The 19106-nt window shown below is 49.5% G+C and overlaps 9 protein-coding genes across 9 annotated transcripts; 2 read left to right on the plus strand and 7 right to left on the minus strand.

The window, feature by feature from the left end:
* Positions 1–94: 94 nt before the first annotated feature.
* On the plus strand, positions 95–2968 carry M431DRAFT_521151 (hypothetical protein). Its single transcript, XM_024920453.1, has 2 exons — positions 95–1273; positions 1359–2968. The coding sequence occupies exons 1-2, from the start codon at positions 441–443 to the stop codon at positions 2812–2814; spliced, it is 2289 nt and encodes a 762-aa protein (XP_024773953.1). The 5' UTR covers positions 95–440; the 3' UTR covers positions 2815–2968.
* A 139-nt stretch (positions 2969–3107) lies between these two features.
* M431DRAFT_496220 (hypothetical protein) lies at positions 3108–5170 on the minus strand (the record flags this gene model as incomplete). The annotated part of the gene is made up of 2 exons (XM_024917466.1): positions 3108–4619; positions 5168–5170. 2 exons carry the CDS (start codon positions 5168–5170, stop codon positions 3108–3110), a joined length of 1515 nt encoding a protein of 504 aa, XP_024773954.1.
* A 304-nt stretch (positions 5171–5474) lies between these two features.
* On the minus strand, positions 5475–6513 carry M431DRAFT_118208 (hypothetical protein; the record flags this gene model as incomplete). The annotated part of the gene is made up of 3 exons (XM_024912024.1): positions 5475–5992; positions 6059–6122; positions 6481–6513. 3 exons carry the CDS (start codon positions 6511–6513, stop codon positions 5640–5642), a joined length of 450 nt encoding a protein of 149 aa, XP_024773955.1. The 3' UTR covers positions 5475–5639.
* Positions 6514–6835: 322 nt separating this feature from the next.
* Positions 6836–8143, minus strand: M431DRAFT_118211 (hypothetical protein; the record flags this gene model as incomplete). Its single annotated transcript, XM_024912025.1, has 2 exons — positions 6836–7657; positions 7724–8143. 2 exons carry the CDS (start codon positions 8141–8143, stop codon positions 7046–7048), a joined length of 1032 nt encoding a protein of 343 aa, XP_024773956.1. The 3' UTR covers positions 6836–7045.
* Positions 8144–9746: 1603 nt separating this feature from the next.
* M431DRAFT_509285 (hypothetical protein) lies at positions 9747–11349 on the plus strand. Its single transcript, XM_024919260.1, has one exon. It carries the CDS (start codon positions 10120–10122, stop codon positions 11113–11115), a length of 996 nt encoding a protein of 331 aa, XP_024773957.1. The 5' UTR covers positions 9747–10119; the 3' UTR covers positions 11116–11349.
* M431DRAFT_87297 (hypothetical protein) lies at positions 11215–12582 on the minus strand (the record flags this gene model as incomplete). Its single annotated transcript, XM_024923785.1, has 3 exons — positions 11215–11373; positions 11424–11511; positions 11570–12582. 3 exons carry the CDS (start codon positions 12580–12582, stop codon positions 11215–11217), a joined length of 1260 nt encoding a protein of 419 aa, XP_024773958.1.
* A 1630-nt stretch (positions 12583–14212) lies between these two features.
* On the minus strand, positions 14213–15335 carry M431DRAFT_86878 (hypothetical protein; the record flags this gene model as incomplete). The annotated part of the gene is made up of 2 exons (XM_024923728.1): positions 14213–15234; positions 15308–15335. The coding sequence occupies 2 exons, from the start codon at positions 15333–15335 to the stop codon at positions 14213–14215; spliced, it is 1050 nt and encodes a 349-aa protein (XP_024773959.1).
* Positions 15336–15809: 474 nt separating this feature from the next.
* On the minus strand, positions 15810–16551 carry M431DRAFT_118222 (hypothetical protein). The gene is made up of 2 exons (XM_024912027.1): positions 16088–16551; positions 15810–16029 (listed from the first exon to the last, which is right to left on the minus strand). Exons 1-2 carry the CDS (start codon positions 16390–16392, stop codon positions 16023–16025), a joined length of 312 nt encoding a protein of 103 aa, XP_024773960.1. The 5' UTR covers positions 16393–16551; the 3' UTR covers positions 15810–16022.
* A 1205-nt stretch (positions 16552–17756) lies between these two features.
* Positions 17757–19106, minus strand: M431DRAFT_118224 (hypothetical protein). Its single transcript, XM_024912028.1, has 3 exons — positions 19073–19106; positions 18372–18999; positions 17757–18307 (listed from the first exon to the last, which is right to left on the minus strand). The coding sequence occupies exons 1-3, from the start codon at positions 19082–19084 to the stop codon at positions 17997–17999; spliced, it is 951 nt and encodes a 316-aa protein (XP_024773961.1). The 5' UTR covers positions 19085–19106; the 3' UTR covers positions 17757–17996.

Here is a 19106-nt window from a genome sequence, read left to right on the forward strand (position 1 = left end):
TTAGCCTGTGACCTGGACGCTTAACAAGGTCAAACTACGTGGTTGTTCGTATCGGCAGATGCGGCTTTGTTTAGCAGCAAAGTACCGTCCAAAAGAAAACGGTTGGACGGGATTCTGCACTAGCCGATCGAACGGGGCATCGAAGATCGGATAGGTATGCTGTAATACTGCTGTTCATATGCTTACTCAACGCCATGCATTTTCTATCTGCCGTGACGGACATTGACCGCCACCCAAATGCATACTTGAATGAGTGCCATGGACGGCTTTGTATCAACATAGTGTACTCATTTCATTGTTATTTTTATTTTATTAGAGACTCTTCATTTTTCTTTCATACTGGATTAATCTGAGGAAGGATGCGATAAAATAGCTCTCTGCCTAGAGACCCCAATCTCTAATAAGCCAACAAGGGCATATCCAACTTAACACAATCAGCCATGGAGGCGGAAAAGGCGGCAGAGGCGCCTTTATCAGCGTCTGAGCCTGTGCATTCATCAACGACAACTACGACAAGGATTCTAACGGACGAGCAGACGCGGGCGCTGTTTGACATCCTGACGCACCGGGAGACGTATGCCGAGATTGAAGGCTTCAAGGCCCCGGATGCGGTGACGGGCTACGGGCGTCCGTTTGCTCGGACGATGCTGAAGCAGACTGCGTCGGCGGCGGGGACGCCCAAGGCGGGGACGCCGAGATCGAGGACGCCCGTGTCGTTTTGGCGGGCGAGGAGGGGAGTTGATAATGATACGAAGAGCGAGGCAGATGCTGATGGTGGTGATGAGGCTGACAGCGACAACGACAGTGACGACGAGGCTGGCGGGAGAGAATCCACGTCGCCGCTGCTGCAGTTCATGCTGACGAGGCTGGTGCTGCCGCTGCCGGGCGTGCGAGACTTGCCCACGGGTTTCTGGAACGTGAGGGTGCAAGGGTTGCTGGCGAGGTTTGCGGAGGCGGAGCTTTCGGAGAGTTATGATAAGGGCGCGATGGGGACGAGGAAGACGTTGGCGACGGGGGCGAGCAGCGTGTTGGAGATGGTGGCGAGGGGGATCTTGGGAGGCGTGGTCAGGACGACGGGGAGCGAGGGCGAGGAGAAGAAGGGGGAGTATGATGAGACCAAAGCGGAGGACTTGTTGAGGGCATTTGGAGATGTTTTGGAGGATTGGGCGTATGGCGATTTGATGGGAAGGGTTTCGGAGCATGTTACGGAGACGGAGGACGTGGAGAGTTTTTCGCCGGCTGTTAAGGCTGCGATGAATTATGCCATTATCAAGTGAGTTTTTGTCTTTGTCTTGATCTTGATGAGATGGATGAGTTTTGGATGGAGTACTGGTCTGACTGGACTGACTTTGCTATAGCGTCGCTACTTTTGCGCATCACACCTTTACCGTCTCTCCAGAGGGTCAGGATTTGCTCAAGCTGATTGAGAATCTCAACAGCTTGGTGCCCTACAAAATGATCAAGCAGACGCTGCGCATCGGCAACGCAGCTACCATGATCAGCGGCATGATGCGCCTCATGCTGGCAAAGATTAGCGTCACCAGCTTGACCAACTGGGTCGGTCTCACAGCCAACGCAGACGACGGGATGAATCTCCTGCAGAGAATCATCTCACTAGCTTTGTCGTGGGATGCCTCGGAATTCAAGAAGAGCGTCGATAAAATCGAGAAGAGCAAGGGAGATGCTGCGCCGACGGATGAGATGCTCGAGGCGATTCGTTTGCACGTTTCGTTGCCTCGGAGCGAACATCTCGCTGTGAGAGAGGCGAGTGTGCGGGATTCGGAGTCGATTGTCGTGGCTATTCTGAGGACGTCGGATCCGCTGCTGGTGGAGGCTCTTACGGAGGCTCAGCATGCGCAGTGTTTGGAGTATTACGCTGCGCTGCTGTCGGTGCATGATCGCGAGGGGATTACTTCGGTGCTGTGTCGGCAGCCGCCGGATCTGTTTACGCAGGCTGTGAAGGATGTCGTTGGCGCGTACGAGCCGATGATTCGGGATGTGCATTCGCAGATTGACATTCGGTACTATCTCGAGGCGATACAGGGCTTCGTGTCGGAACTTGTTCGCGTGAGCAGGCAGAAGAAGGTGAAGCGGAGCAAGCAGAAGAAGGACGATGGCGAGGGCAGTTCCAAAGAAGAAGAGGAGGAAGAGCAGGATGGGGCGAGCGTGGAGGATTACGTGGTGCTGTTGAGGAATCATCGGGGGTTGCTGTATAAATGGGTGCATGATTTCGCGAAGAATTGTCCCGATGTGTGGAAGGATTTTCCTGCGTGGGGGCAGGACATCGCTGTGAAGTTTCGAAAACCAGACCGTGATGGGCATGGGATAGGGGAGGAGAAGAAAGGGATGGAGGAGCAGCTTGATGGGATGGTTGGGGATCTTGATGGGGAGACGCGGGAGGATGTATTGAGGGCTGTTGATGAGCATGCGGAGTATCTTGCGGCTATTACTCGAGTGTCTCAACGGCGGTTACAAGCTGTCATTAATGCCGCTGACTCTTCTTCTACGTCTGCTGCGTCTGGTTCTCGGACTACGGCGTCTGGACCTGGAATCTATCTCTCGCAGTGGCAGTCCCTCCTCGACTCTACGATAATCACACCATCTTCGAAAGAAGGCCCTCTACGTCATGGCGAAGACGTCAAATACGTTACTACAATGGGAAAACTCGGTCTAGGAGGGCGAAGATTGAAAGGAGGGAAAGGGGTGGGAGAGGAGGAATTAAAGGCGCCGGATGTGAGTGTCGTGGAAGAGGCTTTGGGGGACGCGTTTAGAGATGTGATTCGACAGAGAGCAGGAAGTGATGGGGAGGTTTAATCTTTGGGGACTTGGTGTTTCTGGTCTTGGGTTTGGTTATTAATTTTATATAGGCATGTTCGGGAAATAGAGTAGGATTTGTTAAGAAAAAAAATAAGCTAAGTAATGATTTGTGATGGAGTTGTGTATATATGTTCCGTGAGCATGATAAGGTATGCATCGTAAAAGCATAGTAATAATTAAGATAAAGATGAAGAAACTGCTCCCAATGTTAAAGACATGAAAACTGATAACAATGATTTCACATCACATTCAGATTCCCCTTTCCGGGTGTTATGTACCTTCTCCAGCACTCAAAAAGGCTCGGGAGACTCAGAGCACCGGCGAGAAGGAAGCTCGATCCACATAGTCGACCCCCTCCTACCTTGAGGATGGGGAGCAGCCGTAAAGATTCTCACGCCTCCGACATCTTTGCCCGAGGCGCGGTGGTTGCTCGGAAGACGAGTCGGCGTTACTTGTTCCTTTCGTACAGGTGGTGCTTGTGAGCGAGCATCGCGAGTCCAAGTGTAGTTTCGGGAAGTTCTTGGTCTGCTGCTATTGGCACGGGCGCGTTGTTGTCTGCCTCCGCTAGGTGGTGGCGTAAGCAGGGGATTCGTCTCGATTGCAGCTTCTATCGTCTCCATAGCCAGTGCGTCTTCTGGCTCTGCAGAAGCAGCCGCAGCATATCTCGGGGGCGCAATCTGAGGTGTAGCGGGGAGAGGCTTGTTGATGTTCTCGAGGTTCGTGGCCTTGCGCTGCTGCTGCTGTTGAGCGGCAAGAGTCAAGATGGCATCTCGGGCGCTTGCGGGGCACTCGTCAATTTGGCCGACACAATATGCCAGGCCTTCGATATATGTGTCCGTCGGGGCGCGTGTGTTGAGGCCTTGTTCGGGCGTAGGCGAGTCGGTGATGGTGTTGCTGTCGACGGTAAGATTAACAACCTCGGAATTGACGGGGTGGTCGCTAGAGAGATCGATAGTCTCAATAACATGAACGTCATCTGTCATGACAGTGTCGGAGTCGAGTTGAATGGCATCTTGCGACTGCGGAGGATTTGCCCGACTGCTGTCCATTCTCCTGTTTTCATACACTTTTTTCACCAGCCGGTCTCTCCATATAAGTTTGAGGGTGATTCCCGTGGCATTCTGCAGCCTCCTCATAAACTTGCCGCAGAAAGAACAGTTCTTGCGAGAAAAGTATATTTCGAATGCAGGCTTCGAGCCGTCATCCCAAGCTGCATGTCGTAGCGCCCTCAGGTGCTCAGGCGAAACGTTATCCAAGTCTTGCGTGATGCCAAAGCTACTCAGCAAGATGCAAATGGCATGCACCGCGAGCTTCACTTCGACGTGGCTGCCCTGAAATACGCCATCCATTCGCACACCCATAGTTCGAGTGACGATCCCATCATAGGGTCGGTTCATGCGCAGAGAGAGAGCGCGGCCCATGTTGATGGCCCTCTTCGTCCATAAGTCGTTGGGAAGCACACTGGGATCGGGATCGAGCAGGTCGCCTAGACGGCTGATCCCATGCCCGCTCTGTGCCCAGGCCAAGACAACCCGCTTCTGGTTTCTGCCAGTCCGAAGGGCGAGGAACCCCGTCACTTTGGCCTCCAGACGCTTAGAGATGACGGAGGCGGCTAAACGCAGCTCTTTTGCGCGCTCGTGTCGAAAAGTGTAGGCGAGGTTTGGACCAAGCACTTCAACGCGGAGGGTAGCATCGGTAACATCGATGATGTGATGGAAATAACAGGCGGATGTCGTATCCCGAAAAGCAGCATCAAACTCGGGTAGTTGCCTTGGTTGGGGCGACTCTTCCTCAGCGACCGCCTCCATTATGGCATCAAGGCGATGCCGTGAATTGTAGAGGTTTGAAGGAGGTTTCACATTCGAAGAATCTGTAGGTCATAAAGCTGCTGTCATTGTATCAGCTCAAATCCCTTGACTCTTAAGCGAGAAATATGTGGTGAAGTTGGCTTCACACTCACCCAAGATATCTCACGAGCAAAGGGCGATGAGAGGTTCACGATAGTTGCACCAATCAAATCTGCTGGGAGACTTGACATTGATGGAAGATCCTTGAACAGCGCAATGACCTGCGGTAACACGGCTCTGCAGGCGGTCAAGCGCATATCCTGCCTCTCCACCTAGAAGAAGAGGTTGTGCAGTGGTTGAAATCGCTGCACCAGGACCGAACGCGGTGATTTTGCTGAAATAGCTGCATGATGAATTGGTTGCTTGGGCAATAGGGAAAGCCATTAAATAATATTCTTCACTTTGCCGGGGCAACGGATGTGATTCCATGTGTGACAAAAGGTCTGTCAAGGAACATGGCGTCGAGATGCCAAATGCGAGCCTTGCGGAGTAATATGGATTGCCATCGTGTGAAGATACGGAGCTTTCTTGAAGTGGATATTGAAGCAATTGATGTGTATGAGAATGGTTATGACAACGAGTGCGAATACGTGATCAAGTAAGAGTATCATGAAGTCTGTCGAGGGAAAGAGCTTGGTGTTTTGGGCCTGATATTGATTGCAGTTGGTTTGGCTTAGTAATCAAGACAGCGGCCATATCCAACATGAACCGGGCAAGATGGCAACGCAATCATTACTGGGATAGCTCTATATAGCTGTCTGGTTGTTAACAGCTAAACACATAAACATCACATCAAGTTGGAACGCAATATTGATCAAGAGACGGCTGTGGCACGTCCAGTTTGGTAACCGAAAGCCCAAAACCAGAGGGAATCTTGTTCATACATCTCAAACACTAAGACCGTACGCCCATTCCAATGCCGCCATCCATGACAGTTGTAAGAGAAAAGCAAAAAGACTTTTTTTTTATTTTGATTTACTCCTCATCCTCCTCCTCGGCCTCAGCGGTGGTCTGGGCAATTCGGTCCAAATCACGCTGGCCGGACTGGGTGATGCGGCGGCCACCCTTGTCCTCGTCCTGCTCAACGACGCCAATCTTCTCGAGGGCCTGGAGGACCTTGCGGTCGACGGAGCCGGAGGCATCGACGTGGTGGCTGGGGCGGTTGCCACGGTTCTTGGCAGTGCCGTGAACCTTGCGGAGACGGCCAACACCGACGGTCTTGCGGAGGTAGACGTGGCGGGCGACGGAGGCGGCACGGACGTAGAACCAGTCAATGTCCTGGGGAGGCAGCTCCTTGGCGGGACCAGTCTTGACGGTGTCAACCCAACCTTGTATAATGTCAGTATATGCGCGCCCATGTTTTATGCGTTCAACTAAAAAAGTGAAAAACTTACCAGGGATGGGCAGCTTGCCCTGGCGCTTCAAGAAAGCAGCATAGGCAGTGATGAACTTTTGCGCCTGATTACAGAAAAGAGACCCATTAGCAAATATTCCGTCGTCAGAAGTCTTGCGACTCCCTCGCGCCTGCTCCTAGATCCCTCAAAGAATTTTTTCCACATATATGCCACGCTTATACACAACCATGTATGCAGCTGGTCCGAGGCTCAGGCAGCTGGTTTTTTCTCAATGCATTGTATTCAGATCAAACTCAAGCCGCTGCGGCTCGTCGGAGCCAGACCACAACATCGCCGCGTCGGAGGTTTCGAGGATAATTTTTTGTTTCTTCGGGGCCAAGTTGCGAGATCGTCGAGAGGTGATCGTGAAGAGGGGGAAATCCTAGATTTTATGATTTCAATGTGTTTCAAGGAGGACCTACATCGACATCGCGAACGGTGATTCCGCCGGCCATTTTAACGGTGTTGGATGGTTGGTTGGGGAGATGGTGAAGCTGGTGGACAATTGACTGGGCGTGAGGTCAAAGAAAGTTCGTCTAGATTGAGCACGCACGAGTTGCAGTGGACTTGGGCTCAGTCTAGGGCTTTGACCCTAGCGCGAACGAGCTGGGTTGTGAAGTGAAAAATGAAATGATGACTAAGGATTCAGCCACGTGCATCGGCCACTAGAACTCTTCGCGTTCCCACTAGCTATCGGAATAATATCGGCTAGTTGCTGCAACATTGAAGCCTTGGATTTGATTCGATACAATACAACTTGAAGTACGGAGCGTTTATGATGGCGATACAAACAAGTTGATGAAGTTGTAAATCACGTTGAAAAACCTATAGACTATTATACAGATCTAAAACTATTTCCTTTTTCCAACTCCAAACCCAAGTGACCGAAGCGCCTCTAAGAACCAGACCATCCGCGATAACCGTTATACTCCATATCCATACAATCGTAACTGAAACGAAAGACAAAGAACCCAGAAACTTTTCCCATTACGCCCATTTTGCCAACAAAGACATGATTGCAACTCCAACAGCCACACATCCAAAAGCAAAGAGCTGAATCTTCAATGGTGCCTTGCGCATGTGGGGGTTGAACATGAACTCATGTGCGAGGAGCTCAACCAGTCCGGTGTACATGAGGATGCCCGCGCTAATAGAGTCAAAGATGCCATTCACCAACTTCTGGGTATCGGCGTTGTTAGGCCTCGCCCCGATGCCGGCTGCCGTGCCGATTGGAGTTGAAATGGCAAAGATGAAGCCAAGCAGATAGGGCATCCACTGCTTATTCTTGGGCCAGGGCGCTGTTGCTAGCCGCGACCCCAGACCGAGGCCCTCAAACATCTGATGGAAAACCAGTACAACAAGGAGAACAACCAGATCCTGCGTCGTACCGAGAGTGAGTCCAATAAATACACTGTGAAAGACAACACCAAACTCGAGGACAAAGATGGCGGTGAGCTGGCCCGCGAGGCCACCGTGAGAGTCGCCGTCATCGTGCTCGTGGCCGTGTGCGAGGTGATCTTCACCACCGGGTGGATAGCTCACATCGTCCGGGAGGCCAGGAATATTTTTAGGATCCGGTCCCCGTAAGACACCGCCCCTCTCGAGGTCGTGAGGACAGGCAACCTCCAGTGCTTCCTTCTCTTGTAATTTCTTGCCAGATAATACGGCCAGTGACGGGTCAGAATCGCTGTCTGAGGACACCGAGTGGCTGTGTCCATCGTCGTCCTCCCCTATTCTTGCAGCAAGAAGCTCAACAAAAAACATGACCATGACCGTCATCAAACTGATGCACAGCGCCCACGGATAGTCGCCGAGTCGCGGCTCAAGGCAGGGGTCTGATAGATTATCCACGGCTGGGTCCAACAGGTGCATCCAGGCAGTTGCAATGATGACTCCAGTACCGACATATTTGCATATGAAGAATGTGAACTTAGGCACATGCATCTTCTGTTGTCTAGCCAGGAGGATGGGTGCAAATGCGCCAAAGGTTGCGGCCGCCATAACGATGAAGATAGAGCCGATACGCAGCCCGCGGTTGGTGAGATCGACAACATCTCCGTTGCAAGTATTGTCGCTGTCCGCCATGGTTATTTGTGTGCTGCTATTGTTGCCACGAAAGTAGTGAATGTCCAGTCTTTTTTGATGTAGCAAGTTCGAAAACCAGAGGCGACAGGTGAGCGCGGGATGCTCACTATATATCGATATCGAGTCTTGTCAAAGCATAAATGGGCAATAAGCTGCTTTGAAAATATTATTTGCGCCCCAGAAGGGTAATCGGTATATGTTATCTTCGAGACTGAGGTCCAAGTTAAGGAAGTATGCGTGCGCCAATCTTCTGGTGAAACTCGCTCCCGATAGAGGCGGTGTAGAAAATAGAAATAAGAAAAGACTGTCGAAAAGAAGATGCTCGCAAGATGTCAAACCGCGCAAGATGTCGCACAGATGCGGAAAGTTCCGTCAGTCGTGACCCTGGCAGTGAGGCAAGAACGAAGATGCTCCAGTCGAAGAAGAAAACGGCGCTTCGACAATTAAATGAGAAGAGGAGAAGCCTGAGGTCCAAGATTTCTCCAGAAAGTTTCCCGACTGAATATCTACAGTAGAAAGGCCGAGAAATGAATTGCCCAGTCGCAAAAAGGTTTGAGTTGTGGCTTGGGGACTCGGAGTGTGCGATAAAGGAGAAGTAAGATGTGGACCAGGGGCAAAGACAAATGCAGCACGCCTCGAGACGAAGATGGAAATCGTATGGAACGCTATGCGAACGCGACAATGGATATGCAATACTCAAAATGAGCTCCTCGGTACGATTTTGGTGAGAAAATGAAGAGAAACAGGACTTGATACTCTGGGGAGGGAGAAAAAGGCGTCTTATTTTTAGCCCCGCAGACGTCAAAGGTGTGCTGAGAACCTTGATGGTCTCGGTCGGTAAATGCTCCACCAAATCTCCCGGGTGCAAGAGAAGACGGGCGGCTGCAATTTGTAATACCTGGAATCGGCGATAGTAAGACTCTCACTGGATCACAGCATCACCACGGGGCACTCGATCTCAGAGGATGGCACCGTTACTGAACAAATGGGAGATTCCCTTTCCACCATGCGTCCATCTTGGCCTCGCAGCGAAAAGGGGTCCAAACACCCCCAAGACGACAAGAACGACGAGCAGTGGCGCATTTCTTGTTTTCTATTCGCGAATCACAAATCACCAAGCCCAGCTGTCCGAATCACCAGGCTGTCGAGGCTGCGGGGAATATCTGGTGAGCATCGTCGCTGCAGTCACGAGGCGCAATCGCAGTTCTCGGCGGCCGCACATGTGAGTGAGTCGTGATGACGGGTACCTTGGCTGGTACCTTGGCTTGGAGCTTTATCGAGTTGTTAAATTACGCCGGCGGTGATTCGTCATGGCCGCCCCACTGCCAGCCTTTTTTTGCTGACGAACCAAGAACCAGCCTGGACCATCAAGGTTCTCATGAATGGGAGCGGCGGAATGTGTATCAAATCATGCCGCTTGACTGTAGATAACAAAATGCCCAACGCAAAGATTATTTCTGGAGAAAATCTTCAGAAAATCTTCACCCGGCCGCATTGTTACTAGCGTGCACTTCGATAGGCATCCACGCACAGATGCCAACATGATGCAGTGTACGAGTATGTGCATGAATGATTACACAACCTGACCTTCCAGACTCGGTAACTGTGGGGTTGATATTACAGATGTGCTCCAGATCCAGCAGCTACCCTAAACAACACGTAGGTGATGCTGCAAAATGTTGATTTATTCCTCTTCACCGTCAAACACCACTGGAACGCGTAGAGATACAATATGCATCTCCCAATGTTGAAACCAAAAGCAATTAGACTACCCCTGATCACATGATACGATGCAGACAATGGCGTTGGCGGAAAACAATTGCAAGTCCGCGACTCCGAATCCCGCGTAGCCTGCGGAGCGGAGGACGACTTTAGGCAGATAGCATCCTTCGCGATTCACGACTAGCTACAAAACTCATCAAAACGCCTAACCTTTACCAGGCGAACCCATCGGCAGAGATTGCTAACTGCCCACAATGGTTTCCTACAAAGAAATACAAGCCTCCAACTCACTCATCAACGACGCAACGGCGCCCCGTGTCTCCGTTTTCGTCGGCGGCACATCAGGCATCGGAAAGTTTACAATCAAAGCCCTCGTGTCTACGGGTGCGAGCGTGAGAATCTACCTCGTTGGACGCAAGAGCTCTGAAGAGCCTGCGCGGGCTTTCATTCAAGAATTAAACGCCATCAATCCCAAGGCGGAAATCGTTTGGACCGAGGGCGAGGTCTCGCTTCTCGCTGAGGTCAAGAGAATATGTGAGCTCATCAAAAAGGCGGAATCACGCGTCGATTTACTCTTTCTTACCGCGGGCTATGCGCCATTCGGTACGCGAAAGGAGACCAGTGAGGGTGTGGAAGTCGCACAGAGCTTGGAATACTATTCGCGGATGCTGTTCATCCATCATCTTCTCCCTGTCCTAGGTGCATCTGAGGCTCCTAGGGTTATCAGTGTCTTGGGAGGTGGGCTAGAGAAGTCAAGCGTCAATGTGGATGACTTGGACTTGAAGAATCCCGGAAATTTCAGCGGCATCAAAGCACAGATACAATACGTCACAATGAACACGGCCTATCTGGAGAAGCTGGCCGTCCAAAATCCCAATGTGACGTTTATTCACTCCTGGCCCGGATGGGTCAGTACGGGAAACGTGAGGAGGGGCTGGGATGAAGGTTCGATTGTAGCTCGGATCTTTTGGTTTATCCTCGAGCCAATCATCTATTACTTTGGGTTTAGTGACGAGGAGTCTGGGCAGAGGAACTTGTTTCAATGTACCAGTGCTGCCTTTGGTGGTCGTGGGATACCTTGGGCAGGGAAGAAGGGAGTCAACTCGCTCGAAAAGTCGGAAGATGGGCTGTTTCTGGTCAGCTACAACTGCGATTGCACTCCGAATGCTAAAGCAATGCCTCAACTTCGGGAATCGTCACAGGAAAAGATTTGGGACCACACGCAACGACTTCTTCAACCATATCTATAAGCCAGAAGCTTATACTACAAAAGTTTAATGTTTACCACTACCTGTGATAGTTTCATAATTTGAAAGATTGATATCCCCCCTCTTAGAATCTAAGACTCTTTATTTCTGATATGCATCCCATGCAGCGGTACCAGGCTTTATAAACTCTCGCGCATCTGCCACAAGCTCGGTTGGGGAATCCCAGGAAGCGAAATGACCGCCAGAAGAGTAGTGGTTGAACCAGACAATGTTTCCCTGGCGGCGTGCCCAATCTTCCGGCTATTGAAATGTTAGAGACACTGCGACTAGATGAACCAAATACACTTGACTAACCGTGATAAAGCCTTGCTCGGCAAATTGAGTGATGCCCACTGGCTGGTGAATGTAGTCAAACTTGCCAGACCATGGGTTTTGTCCCTATTTTCAATGAGTAATCGCATAGCATCCTCTCATCTGAGGAATACTTACTCGTAACGAAAGCTCCTTGTACATTCTGGCGCTACCAAATGGCCCCTGTATATATAACAGCATGGTCCATGAGATAATTTCATCTAGCGTCCAGTCGTAAGACGGACTGCCACCTTTCAACTCGGTGAGTATCCATGCCGCACAGCCCACCGGGCTATCAGTTTGAGCGTATGCCCACTGCAGAGGCTCGTTTTCAAAGACTTGTCGTTGTCCTAGAAACGTCAACCTAAATGTTGCTAGCACATTGATGAGAAAAGCTTCCTCCGCGGTGGAATTCTTGGCATTGAAATTGTCCATGTCTTGCTGGTTTGGGACTTGGTACCACAGGTTGGTGTGTAGTGCTCGAACGCTCTCCGGTTGATCGATGGCCATGTATCGTACGGTGTGAGAGCCAAGGTCACCACCATGAACGATGTACTTGTTGTATCCCAACTGCAGCATCAATTTGTGAAATGCCTGACCAGACTCTCGTAGTCCCAGGCCGGGATATTCGGGAGCTGGGGAGAAGCCGAAGCCTGGGAGGCTAGGAGCTACCACATGAAATGCTGTTTCATTGCTGGGAGGATTTGTGAACCCGTCAATCACCCGTTCTACCTCTATTATAGATCCTGGGTAGCCGTGTACAAACAGCAACGGAATGGCGTCTTTTCTGGAGGATTGTCGGTGGACAAAGTGAAGTGGAATTGGGTGCGAGTAGTTGCCAGCGCCATCGATTGTAGTAGTAAACTGAGGCAAATGATCATTTAATCTTTTCTGCGTCTCATTCCAGTTGTAGTTGTTGGCCCAATAATCTTTAATCGCGGTGATGTTCTCGGCAGGAGGGCCATCCTGAGGAACATGTTGAACAAGGTCTGTAGCAATTCGGGCTAGAGAGGCCTTAACTCTCGTTTCTTCGATAAAGGATGGATCTACATCAATCGAAAAGGGGGCAGGACTGGTTCCAAAGTTGGCTTTGAAGGGAAAGTTGGCGGAAACTGCCAGTGTGGCAAACAAGAGAACTGAGAGAAACCGTTTGGACATTGTCGCGATTGAAAGAGCATACAATTTGCTTTTCCATTAGTAGCATGAGAGAAAGCCATAATGAAGAAATATCAGTGTTTATATGGTTCAATGAATTCATGAAAGATCACTAGATGGGGAGTCCTCGGGGAGTAGTTATTGTCCGCTGCCTGTCTTGCGAGGCGGAAAATTTACCGCAGCCCACTTACATGCGGGCTCCGTCAGCAAACAATTACTTTTACTTTTATAATGCCAACTCATGCTTCAGTTAAAGGGGCGGGCGTGATTGATCATCATGAGAAACGTGGGGATAACGAGTATATTTTTGTCTTCAAGTCAGTTCCTTTCGATATGTGGTTGGCTTCGAAAGGTGTGTACTCTTTGGTCAGCACTATGCATACTTGTCAAAGGTTGAATCTGAGAAAGCTTCCCGCTATATAATAGAAATTTCATACAAGCGCTCAAATAACTACTATGAAATAATCTAATGATATACATTTCATTTTTAGAGGTTTGGATAATCACAATGTTATGTTCTTCGAATCAGTTTGTCTTGGCAACTTGTTTCTATCAAAATTCACTGAATACTACATAACCCCAGTCTCCACCGCTACTACAACTCCTCCTTCCTGATTTGATACCATACACTCCGTAGTATTTATCCAAGAGGACCGCTCTATTATAAAGGCATTAGTGAGATCAGTATAAGTGGGCGGCTCAATAGCTCCATCTTACCGGATCTTGGCAGGTGATGCATCCCGCAGGACAGCATGTCAGTCTACCATCAGGTGATCCCTGTGTTTGGTTTTAGTACAAGTACAATATGAAGTTATTGCAATTCAGAATCTGGAAACTCACTCCTGCGATTTGCTAGTTGCGAGAAAATATCAGTTTTGTACGAGTAGCTGTTCAGTGTGGATTTAGAGCATACATCATCGTAGACACTGGGAAAGTTGTCCAGCTGCGCGTTGCACAATGTAGCAGATAATGCCAACATGTAAACCGTGATCCAGTTGAAGGTCTTCATAATAAATAATTCGAGAGGGCAGAATCGCCTTGGAATCTTTGAAAGGTCTTGGAAAGAAAGAGAGCAATTCTGGTGTTAGAATGGCTCATTGACTGGCTCAGCTATATATACATACAATCATATGTCCTAATCTTCCATTTAAAGAATGGTATCTGTTATTATAAATCTACCAGGACTGGAAGTATAATTCCGCCGGTGGAAAAATGTCCGCCGCTTCACTTGGTGATATTTTGTCTTTCAAGTTCCATAATAAGCATGTCGATATACCCTTGTATATCTGTGACCACACACTTACACTCTTTCCTCTCATTTCAGTCCGGTCTAATCGGAAAAGACGTCTGTAACATGGGGGAGATGGTAAGAGCGGTCAGTTGATTCATAGTCATGGGGTGTTGCCTTCGGACGAGAGTTTGACCGGCATTGAGTTGGTTACCGCCTTGTATGCACCACAACGTTACAAAGTCCCTGGACCCAAGTCACAGAGAGCGTCACTCAAGAAGATTGGAACACTCATGCATCCGAAGTTTTAAAAAAGAAAAGAAAAGATCAAAATCCATTGTATTCTGCTTGAAAACGCCTTCTAGTTGATCCGTTAACACGTAAACATGATATGCAGGAACACAGCTAGCTACTAGCTGTTTCGCCTGTTGCTGTTGCCTTTGGTGCTGCTGATGGAGTGCCCAAGTCATTAAACACCTTTGCCTTAATCTCCGCTGCCATCAATCCAGACAACTCCTTCATGGCAACCAAGTTTGAGCCCTGAGCAAGCTTTTCCACCGCCTTGTCAGTGCCCTTTCCACCCACCATTGCAGCCTGAGATACCCTGGATCTCATTATATTGGAGGTTGCTTCCTTGAGTTTGGAGCTGAGGTCCAGCATTTGCTTGCTACCAAAGTCGCGATTCGTCAGCAGAGGGCTCTGGCTCAGAGTCTGCACCCAATATTTATGCCACAGGAGCTCTAGTAGATGAGAGTCTAATGTGCTCTTGAAATGGGAAACGTCGAGACTGTAGTATCGGCTAGAGTGAGCGCCAAACTCGGCGGCCTTGTCCAAGGGGACTGCCTGGAATCCGTCTGATGAATATCCAGCGGCACCCTCCGGTTTATAGTTGGCGGGATATGTGCGGAATGCCCCAATCTCGACCTTTCCGGCGCTGATGGTGCGATCGGGATCAATGACCACAGCCAAGAAGGGATCCTGGAACTGCTGCTGCAGTGCCTCCGTCTCGACATCGATGCCGCTGAGCCAGCATCCGTATCCAGGATGGCTGTGATACCACCCAACGACATTCTCTTGCCTGCCCTGTGCACGGCTGAGATCCAGGTATTCGATCAAATATTCGTTCGCTTCGTTCTGTGCGTTGACTCGAGTCTCGGTGCCTTCTACAGGTAGTCGGAAAGCATCCGTCACCACAAAGGTTTCTCCATCGATGTAGCCTTGCATCAGGCCCATGACTTCCAGCGAGCCTCCAGACCGCGCATGCATCGTCATCTTGATCAGGGCGACGGCGCTGATCCTCACATACTTGAAGTAGTTCGGATCCTTGATCCACGGTTTAGCGTCGGCTATGGCTCTTTGGACATCGGCATCGTAGTTGTAGAGTGCGTCCCGTTTGGCGTCAACCAGCTGGACATTGTTGTCCAGCTCTATTGCGCATCACACAAATGTCAGCTTCTGGAAAACGGGATAGAAAAGGTCAAAAAGGAAGTCATCACGTACCCCATGATCGAAGAGCTGTGGCCTCCATCTTTGGCTGCCGCGCTGGTGTTTGGCAGGTGAAGATGCAGCTTAGCAGGCAGTGCAGAGGGAAGCTTCAATGTCACGGATGGTGATACTAATGGCTGTGCCCCGCCCGGAGACATCGCACATGCTTTATCGATAAGGGATTCGATTATGGTGGGGAGGTGCCGTTCAATGTGTTTGTACCTGTGTATCAGATGCCTCGCAAGGTCTGTCTTATCAATGTCTCCAAATCATCTCATATGTGTGATTTCGTGGAAACTAGAATAAGAATCGAATATTTAAAGGAATTGGAAAAGAAATGGTAAATTGTTTTGTTGCTGTCTTTACCGATCACAATGATAGCAAGCCACAAACTCCGGCAATCGCCATCACACTAACAGAAAGCTACCCCTTCTTACAAAGATGTTAATTGCACATGGCGATATCCTTTGTCAATTGCACGTGCCATATTTTACGAGGATGAGTGAGTTTGAATGCACGGCAAAGAGACTTCAAATTAAATGGATTTGTCTTGATAATGTCTATCCTGTGAGTGTCTAGGTACAGGCGGCGAACGTTGCTACCTGTAACAATGCGCTGAGCTACTAACACCAAGCTTTTATACATGTAATCTCTTTTGTTACGCCTTTAGCAGTGGACTCCTAGCAGATAGATATTTTTTTCAGTGTCGTTGTATAACCGTATGAGCGTTTTAATAACTGCTCGCCATTTAGCATCCAACCACGGAAAACCTCAGAGATTGTCGCAAAGACTTACTTAAAGACAAGAACGCCATCCTCGTTAGAGACATATTGGTTCAAGTCGAGGAACTGCTCCTCTCCGAAGCTTCCATCTGACCGGTACAGCAATGTGATGATGTTTGTGCCGTCAAGTCTCCACGACACCTGATCAGCGGAATCAAAGACACCATTTCCTCCGATCTCAAAAAATCCTTCATTGTTGCCAACGTGGTTGTTGAGGTCAAGTATACTCTCAGTCCAAGAGCCGTCCGCACAGCAGACGTCAGCAATCAGACAGGAGCCTTCAAGGCGTACGTTCTGGGAAGACTCAAAGAAGGACATTTTGGAGTGTTGTGGTGTTTGCAAAGACTTGGTTAATGATACGGGAGAGTTGCAAAGGGGCAATGCTGAAGGGATTGCTCTTATTTATAACAACTTGGCTCGTGGCAGAGGCCCATGCTGGAGGGCCAACCCGCCATTGTGTAAATTGATGCCTCACCGCTCCATGCATGAAGATTAGTATAGACAAAGGGGATATCTATTGCGGAGTTACGAGGCCTCTATCGTATCTGGGGTGGACAAGGCAGAATTGACAGCGCAAGCTCCACGTGTGGGCACAAAACGCCAACAAAGCCAAGCAGTTGCCAAGAAGAGGAATGTGAAAAAAGGTTATTGTCTTTACCAACCGGCTTCACATGACAGTTGGCAATTCCACTATAGAAGTGGAATACAGCAACAAACCGAGCTTGGCCCGCAGTACCTATTCGCTACCACAAATCCAATATCCCGCCGTGATAGCTGTATTGTACTCGTGTTGATACTCTCTGCAGAATCTCCATTTCCCTGCAGCATTACCCCTCATTCGTTTGGCCATTGGCACCCTTGGCGACTCCATCCACATGGGGCTGTGTTGATGGCAAACTGGATGGTAATTCACTCAAGTTGATCCGAGTGTCAGCTCGGCTCACCGGCAAGCATCGTTCCACCATGCGATGCTTCAATGCTACCTGTCGGCATTCTGCAGCCGCAATGGAAAGCCCAGCTGTATAGAATGAGAAACCCTCTATATCTATTAGCATATGTAGGACTTGGAAGCCAGCACTCGGGTGATATTCTGCTCTCCGAAGAACTTTATATACGCGTGTGTCGTATTGAATAGTTCCCCATAAGCTTGGGGATGTTGGATACTCGTGCGCTGTGTAAATGCATTCGTTGTGACAATGAGCAACATGCGCGAGACTTCGGGCCACGGCAGTTAATTAATCACAACTAGTATCGAGATTTCTCAACGTTGGAACACCTCTCGCACACACGTGAAGTGAAGTCTTCCCGCCATCACAATCTGATAACAATCATCAAAATCTTGTCGTTGGGTTGGTTGTGGGTGTTATTTAGCGCCCGCGTCTGCTACCCCATACTTTCTTGATCGAGTTATTGCTCCGTTAGCCTCGTCCCATAGATCCCGTCCCGATCACACAAACGAATCGCTCTAAATTTTTATGATTTAAGACTACCGTGTATAGTATATTAATACCCTTGTTGTTGCTCGCTCGATGCTCAAATTTCGCGAATCTGATACTGTCGAGATGGAGACGACCCTCATGACATTTGTGGGTGGGTCAGATACTAAGAAGCAATTTTCGAAGCTCGAATCATTAACAGATTTTGACATAATCGGTCAGTGCTCACGTGAAATTGAAGAGCCTGAGAATTGTAAAAAACAAAAAAAATAGGTATGGTATAAAGTACATTGCAAAATTACTTGGAGATCTCATTCAATCTTCACAAGTTGGGCCCCCAATTTGATAATCCAACGCCGTGCTCGTCACAAGAAGTTCCAAACATTCCCTACATTATTAACGTCTTCCACATGTTTGTGAAATTCTCTTCATCCCCTCAACGAAAAAAAGAAACATTGTACCAGAGAGCTGGTGTGTGGTCCATCTTTACGACGACTTGAGAAGAAGAGCCGCGTGGCACTCCGTCCCGATGTTGGGGTTTTTCAGGAGGGCAAAAGACAGCGTGCCGGACTTGAGATAACAGTCTCCAGGAGCGCCGCCTAGCTGAGCATTCTTTGCGAAACTCCACGAGGGAATGAAGGAGACGGCTACACAGGTTCCCTTGGTGGTAGTGTTGTACGAGTTCCACGCGGCGCAAGCATCCATACAGCCATTGAAGTCCTTGGCGAAAACAGAGTAAAGGGCAGGGTTGTTCGTATCCTTGTTGCAGTACATGGTGAAATGAGGCTTGCCAAAGACTGGATATGAAGTGGTCAGTAACTGAGTTTGTTACGTATCGGAAAAGGTATAGCAATAGCTTACATGCAGAGGTGTAAACGGTTCCATTAACACCGTTCGGGTCTTCGGTGCATCCGTTGTCGAGGGAGTTGAAGATCGCAGAGGTGCTAGAAGGAGTAGCAGCTGCTGCAGTACCTGTACCAGTGGCACAGGCTGCGTCGGGCGGGGATGTAGCCTGGGCATCAGCCAGAGAGGAGCTTAGAGCTGCCAGTTTGGAGTTTGCATTGTTGTAGTTATTGGTTGCAACACCAGTACCAGCTGCCAGTCCGATAACCGCAGCCGCCAGAATACCGATGATGATGGAGAGGAGGAGAACCAGGGAGATTCCACCAACAGTAGTGGCCGTCTTCTTTTCCGGGTGGATTGATTCGGGAGAGGTGTATGCTCCCTCAGTTCCAGCATCGGTTGCTGCTGCTCCCGTCACGCCTCCTACAGCACCCGCCGCCGTGCCCTTTCCAGCTTCCGAGTACGTTCCAGTGGTGCTGTATGCGGTGTTTGTGTAGCCCTCATTGTTTCCATAAGTTCCAGGGGGCTGAGAGATATAAGTCGGCGCGATAGACGGCTGAGGAGACCAGACTTGTTCCGGAGGTGGATGGCTGACATAGGCCTCGGGCAAGTCGTGGCCCTCGGCGAGTTCAGGTGAATCGTCGTACTGGGCAGCAGTCATGTTAGTCAATAGGATTCACAGTAGTGTAACTGGATGACTTGGCATTTTACAAACGTACAGTAGGTGCCATCTTATATGAGTAAGGATATGCC

Source organism: Trichoderma harzianum (assembly GCF_003025095.1).
Source record: "Trichoderma harzianum CBS 226.95 unplaced genomic scaffold M431scaffold_7, whole genome shotgun sequence".
Classification (NCBI taxonomy): Eukaryota; Fungi; Ascomycota; class Sordariomycetes; order Hypocreales; family Hypocreaceae; genus Trichoderma; species Trichoderma harzianum.

What these genes read in the sequence shown, in the direction of transcription:
- M431DRAFT_521151 (XM_024920453.1), top strand. Translation starts at nt 441, where the DNA reads ATGGAGGCGGAAAAGGCGGCAGAGGCGCCTTTATCAGCGTCTGAGCCT. An exon ending in ATGAATTATGCCATTATCAA is followed by an intron (nt 1,274 to 1,358) that starts GTGAGTTTTTGT and finishes ACTTTGCTATAG; the next exon opens with CGTCGCTACTTTTGCGCATC.
- M431DRAFT_509285 (XM_024919260.1), top strand. Translation starts at nt 10,120, where the DNA reads ATGGTTTCCTACAAAGAAATACAAGCCTCCAACTCACTCATCAACGAC.
- M431DRAFT_118222 (XM_024912027.1), bottom strand. Translation starts at nt 16,392, where the DNA reads ATGTCCTTCTTTGAGTCTTCCCAGAACGTACGCCTTGAAGGCTCCTGT.
- M431DRAFT_118224 (XM_024912028.1), bottom strand. An exon ending in AACCGTTTACACCTCTGCAT is followed by an intron (nt 18,308 to 18,371) that starts GTAAGCTATTGC and finishes CTTCATATCCAG; the next exon opens with TCTTTGGCAAGCCTCATTTC.